Below are 6,000 nucleotides of genomic sequence, written 5' to 3'. Positions count from 1 at the left end.
GTGTTAGCTAGAATGTTTATGTTATTTTAGGGAATTTGAATGTGATTTTTTTATAATGCTGTAATGTTTTAAAGACTTACTCATGGAACAAGATCCTACTGTGCTAAGAGCTTGCACAGCATGTCTTTACTCCAAGGAACATTCAGTCTAGGCATAAGACAAGAGAAATTGATGGATATAGGCAGCGTCCTGACATAAAGCTACAGCATTGGTCAGCATAGGTAATCTCATAGACAACTTTGTGTATGAGTCCATTTTCTCTGTTTTGTGTTTGTGGTGTGTGGTGGTTTTTTTTTTTGTTTTCATTTTTTTGTTTGTTTTTTGTTTTTCACTTGGATCAATAACAAGATGAGGTGGAGTGAGAAAATGAATTTATTACTTTATTGGAAACTTGCTTATGTTCAATTTTTATGCCCTTTAACACAATTACTATGCTAAGAGTTGCAGAGGGGGCAGAACAAATGAAAAGAATATGTATGCTATCAATATTTTTAATGATTTTCCTCCTATCTGTCTTTTGGGGTAAAATTGCACTTAAAGCCTACTTTGTGTAATTCCCATTTTTACTCCCAAAAAGAAATTTAAACACCAGTCTAGTAAATAAGATTGAACTTCTTTTGATGCTACATAACCACGAAGGTATAACTTGTGTTCTTAACAGATCTTGGGAGTCATTTCCCTTGACTTGCGGTGCACCTGTCTGTCTCACATAGTCAAGCCTGAGAGATGTGAACACCACAGTGCCGCTCATTTAGGACAGCTGTGTGAAAGCTAGGGGAATTATAGCCTGAGATCTTTGTTGCTGGTAGCCATTTCTCAACAGTGAACTGGACTGAATCACAAGGTCTGTTGGAAGATTAATATTTTGATTCAGATTTCATTGCTTAGCCTCATCAATATGCTATTGTAAGTCACATGGATTTTAATGGGAAACAAGTATTTTCTCAGTTCTCTGTGTATTCTTTAGTTTAATAATTTTCTCTGCCCACTATTTTCACTGTTGATGCTTCTTCACTTTCCTCTTGTGTTGTTGAATTAGTTCACTTGTGTTGATCTCTTTTCCACCTCGAAAGTCCAGAATGCTCTCTTGTCCACACCATTGGTTTCCACATTGACTTTTCCTTGGGACATACTAAATTACTCTCCTCTGTAGAAGTCAACACATAATGTCTGTCTGCTACAGAGCTCCTTGCCTGTGCTGCTAATATATCTCATTGAACTGAGTTATTGATTCTTTTTCTATGTTGCGTCTTTTCACCTATTCCTATTAATGTTGGAAATAATCTTTCTTTACTCTGGTGTTCATTCTAGGACCGTTATCAAACCTGTGTCTTCCTTTCCTCACCTCTCCGAGAAGTTCAGATTAGTCCTGTCCTTTCTACTTTTATTTATTTATTTATTTATTTATTTATTTATTTATTGCCATTGTTACCTTAGCTAATTTATCACTTTCTCTGTTAAAGGATCTGAAGGCCTCTGCAGATTTTGGAAGAGTAGTTAAAAGTAGTTGCAGTAGCTGATAATGGCAAACTTCTGGCAGGATAGAGTTGATTTGAGTCTTCTCGAGATGTGAGAAAAGTAGAAAACGTAAGAGAAGAGGATGCACAGTATGTATGGAAACCTCTGTGCTTGAATTGTGTGACTTTGCACAGTAGATGAAGACTTCTTTTGTAAGATCATCCTTGTAATGAGAGTTATTGTTTCCAGAAAATACACTTCCAAATGGGAATATCCCAAAGCTTAGCCAGTTAAGTGTCTTGTGGATGTTTAGTCCTGGGCTTTTCAACCCTTTTGAAAAATCAAAGCATTATTGTCTGCATGTGATGAGGAAGTACAACTTTACAGATTTGTTTTTTTTTCTTTTATCGTGGTCAGCTCTAGGTTTTGTCGAATTAAACAGTTGCCTGTGACTTAGTAAAACAGCCTAAGGGCGTCCTGAGGTGTCCTCAGGGCTCCTTCCTATCCAGCTGGAACAGAGTCATTGCGCTTTCTCCGTTCCACTTCTCAGAGAGGTCTGCAGTGCCAACAAGGCACAAGCCCTCCCTACTTCTCACTGAAAAAATTACATGAAGCGTCCAGCATAAGGCAGAGGAACAGGCAGATTCCCTGTTGTTGTCGGTAAAGGAGTAAGAGGGAGAAGGTGATACACTTTCCCCACCCGTGTCTTTCGGCACCAACTTCCCCCGTTCCTCCCCTATCCCGTTAGCCCACGTTCTCGTTCTGCGCAGCCCTCTAGCCCTGCCTAATCTCATTTACAGCGGCCGCTGCCAGATCTGCTGGCAGCTGCAGTTTCTTGGCTGCTGTTTTCGGTGAGCGAGCCGAGAGCGCCGAGGAGGAGGAAGAGGAGGGGGGGCTGCTGTGTGGCGGAGCGGCAGCAGCAGCACCTTTGACGTGCCCGTCCCCCACGTGACGGCCGCTCCATTGCGGGGAGGGAGCTGAGCTGAGCTGAGCTGCCACCGCTCCGGCAGAGCAGGGAGAGCCGCAGCGGCGGCGGCGGCGGCAGCAGCAGCAGCGCCTCCGCCCGCAGTGCGTGTGCGTGTGTGTGTGATGAGCGATCACCGCGTCCCTCCGCCCGCTGCCGGCTGACACCGACCGCGCGGGGCGCGCCAGGAGCAGCAAAAGGAGGCGAAGAGCCGCGGCCACAGCGCAGTGACCTTGGCCCAGGAGGTAAACGAGCCGGGCGGCAGCCGCGCTCCGTGCCGTTCCGCGCCCCCGCCCCGGGCCGCCCTAAAGGGAGGCCGGGGCGCCGCAGTCAACCGCCCCGGGCGGTGCCGCCGCCGCCGCTGTCCCCGGTGCTGAAACCACGGGCTCCGCGCCGGGCTTTCTGCCGGGCGAGCCGGTTCTCCCGGGCGTGTGGTGCCGCCACGGACGGGCACTGCGGGGCCAGGGCAGGGCGAGCCAGTGCGGTGGAAGAGGTGCAGTGAAGCCCGCAGGCGAGAGGTCTGGGGGGCAGGGGAGGGCTTTGGAGAGAAGTGTTCGGAGTAGAGCTCAGTCCTCCGGGCTCTCCGTACCCGGCCGTGTGGTCTGTAGATGGAGCACATTCTTACACCTGCGTGTAAAGCCGGAGCTACGGCATGATCTGAGCTCTTGCTTAGTGCAGCTCCCGTGTGACCGGGGGGGAGGGTGGGGAGGAGACGGGGCTGGTGACGGAGCCGGTGTTTTGCAGTGAAGTACGATCAAAGTGGGTGAAAGCCACCTAAAAGGTTTTCTGGCTTGTTTCTTCCTTCCCCCCGTCACCTGCTTCCCTTGCCTGGCATATGCGTAAAAGCACACACTTGTCTCTGAATTAAAGAGAAGTATAAAGCGTCTGTTTTGCTTTTTGTGTGTTTGAGGGTTGTGAAAGTTGCTATGGCCTGAGCTGTGAGGAGAGGGCACTGCTGAATAACAGTTACGGGCCGAGTCAGTCCTCCCAAAAGTGTGGTCTGGAAGGTGTGGAGTGGCCTCCTGAAGCCTCTGTAGGGGAGCAAGTGCTCTGTGAGGATGTGTCTTCATGATATTATGGTTAGTGCTATGCCAGGGAGCTATTTGGAATGGTAATTCATTAGATCTAAATTAGATTAACATTTCACATTCGTTATTTACAGGCAAAAGAGATTAATGACAGTAAATGGTGAATTAGCAGCTTAGCTTCCATGTAAGTATGTGTTGGAGTAAGAGCATACACTGACTCTGGTAATATGTTGGTAGAAAGTCAGGTCCATTAATCATCAGGGAAGGAAGGAGACCTGAGGTGACGTCTTACTGAAATCACTTTTACCTTTTACAGTGCAACGTTCAAAAGCGGATCAAATTTGTGGGACATGGCACAAGGAAATAATTATGGGCAAAGCAGCAATGGGGTGGCTGATGAATCCCCAAACATGCTGGTGTACAGAAAGGTAAGCCTTTGTGTTTACAAAAGCTGAGGAAGGGACTTCAGGTAATGGTGAAGTCCTCAACTCTTCTGCCTAGCAAGTGAGGCCATTATTTTTGCTGTTTCACTCCAACTTCATGAATAGATGCTGCTGCTGAACTTTACATTGAATGGAGCAGTTTAATTTCAGAGCAAGATCATCTCACACTGGTTTGGAATAGTTTCTGTCTGTTGACATTTTTGATGCCTAATGCAGCTTAAATGGCATGTGCAAAATAGATCTATATCCAAGGAATTACTAGTGGCTCTTGTCTTGAGAAATGACTGGATTTGTTGTTTTAAATGTTCAAATACCCACACAGGTCAACTTTTCATCATGTTCAGAAACAGCTGGGTTTGAATTTGAAATAATGTATTTCATTCACTTTCTGCATTGATACATGTGATATGTGATGGTTGGGATATGCCAGAGACTGGAATGGGTTTTGAGTTCAAATGTTCACTTGCAAAATATACTTGTAAAATGAATTCTTATCTTTAAAAGCTAAATATTAACTGTGTAATACAATATTTTGTATTTCTGTCTCTGGGCAAAGAATTTCAGAGTGCAGGAAAGTCAGAACCATTAACTTATTTCATATGTGGGGAGAAACTGATTGAAGGTATTACTTATCTGCAATTGCTACAACTTCAAAAAGCCAAACACATATACTCCAGATATTATCTCTGGGAAACATGTATAATGTAGTTATTCTGATGGCATCAATAGACAAATTTCCAGACACTGAACTCCAATAGTGGGACTTATTTAGCCACTGTGTTTTCATTTAAGTGACGTTAAATACTTGAGGATTTTGAGATGCGTTTATACCTTTTTTTTTTAAATAAAGCTTTAATTTCATTTATCAAAAGAGGAATGACACATTCTTATAATAATGGAGAAAATAACTTTGCTCTCACAAGCTGAAATACATAATTATGCAACTACCTGTTTATTCCTAGAACACAGTACTTTCTAACTTGTTTGTGGTTGTTTTTGTTAGGTGGAAAAAAATCAATATTTTTACTTTGTTAGAGGCATTGACTTTTCTTTTTGTAAGTTAACTGTAATAGAAAGCATCCGATATATAGTCAGTTTAGTCCTCAAGGTGAACTGAGGTATCACCAGTAGCTGCGGTAAGTGTTCTGTTCTCAGAAATTAAATAAATAGACCCAAGTTGAATTTTGAATGCTTTTAAATTTATTTTATTTTTTTTAAATGTGTTGCTGATTTTGGTTATTCATATTTGCTGTTTTGAAAGATTAGGCTCTTTTTACCTAAGTGAATGAATTAATGAACTTGGTTATCCATCTATTTAAGAACGCACAGAGGAAAACACAAGGTAACTGTGCCACTAACACCACAAGTATGTTGTGCCACTAACACCACAAATATGTTTTGAAATCCAATTACATGCATGAATTTATATGGGAAAATATGCTGCATATATTAAAAGCAATATACCAAAGCTTATATTGTTCCTTATAGGTTTTTGATCATTCTAAACAGAATCTTTCCACATTTGTCACATACTTACATGCTGAGAAAGAAGTCTTCTCTCAGTTTATTTAGTACATGGAGGTGGAATATGGAGAAACTGTTTCTCTTGTCGTGTGGTGACTTTGTCTGAGGAACTTGTCAAGCTTGTGACCCATTCTATTTAGCGTAACCTCATTCCAAAATTTAACATTGCCACTGAGCAGTCTCAAAATTGAATGGGAACTGCTGAGGAAAGTGACAAGAATGCTGGTGGGGCAGGGGAAATTTGAAAATGGGGAGCAGGGATAGGACACGAAACCTCAGGGGTACACTCAGCAATTCAAAACATCAGACACCTTTCTAGTTCTCTGTAAATCAGCAATAAAGGGATGATATCAGTTTGTGTCTTCCTGTGTGGCAGTGGTCCTTCTCTTGTTGTGGCTCAAGTGCAAGTGATGCACTGAGTATTAAACTTCCAAAGAACACTGACCTTCTACAGCATTACCTGCCATATTTATTTTTGTACATGTCAACTTACTTTTGTAACATGGTGAATCAAAAGATCGTATAAAATTGTGCACACTGGTGTTAGAATACAGAGAGAAAACTAAGTAGTCCTGTGGTAGTA

The 6,000-nt window shown here is 42.9% G+C and overlaps 1 protein-coding gene across 7 annotated transcripts in view; it reads left to right on the top strand.

The window, feature by feature from the left end:
- The first annotated feature begins 2,284 nt into the window (after nt 1–2,284).
- The window catches only part of RGS7 (regulator of G protein signaling 7), a 240,103-nt gene continuing 236,387 nt past the window's right edge, over nt 2,285–6,000 (top strand). For 6 of the 7 annotated variants that reach the window (XM_065057835.1, XM_065057836.1, XM_065057842.1 and 3 more), the window contains exon 1: nt 3,767–3,878. In XM_065057835.1, the coding sequence (XP_064913907.1) occupies nt 3,801–3,878 (78 nt within the window). In that variant the 5' untranslated portion in view covers nt 3,767–3,800. Of the gene's footprint in view, nt 2,668–3,766; nt 3,879–6,000 lie in introns of those variants that run through there. The other variant, XM_065057838.1, reaches the window with a different exon arrangement.

Source organism: Columba livia, chromosome 3 (genome assembly GCF_036013475.1).
Source record: "Columba livia isolate bColLiv1 breed racing homer chromosome 3, bColLiv1.pat.W.v2, whole genome shotgun sequence".
Classification (NCBI taxonomy): Eukaryota; Metazoa; Chordata; class Aves; order Columbiformes; family Columbidae; genus Columba; species Columba livia.
This window is presented reverse-complemented; position numbering and strand designations above follow the sequence as displayed.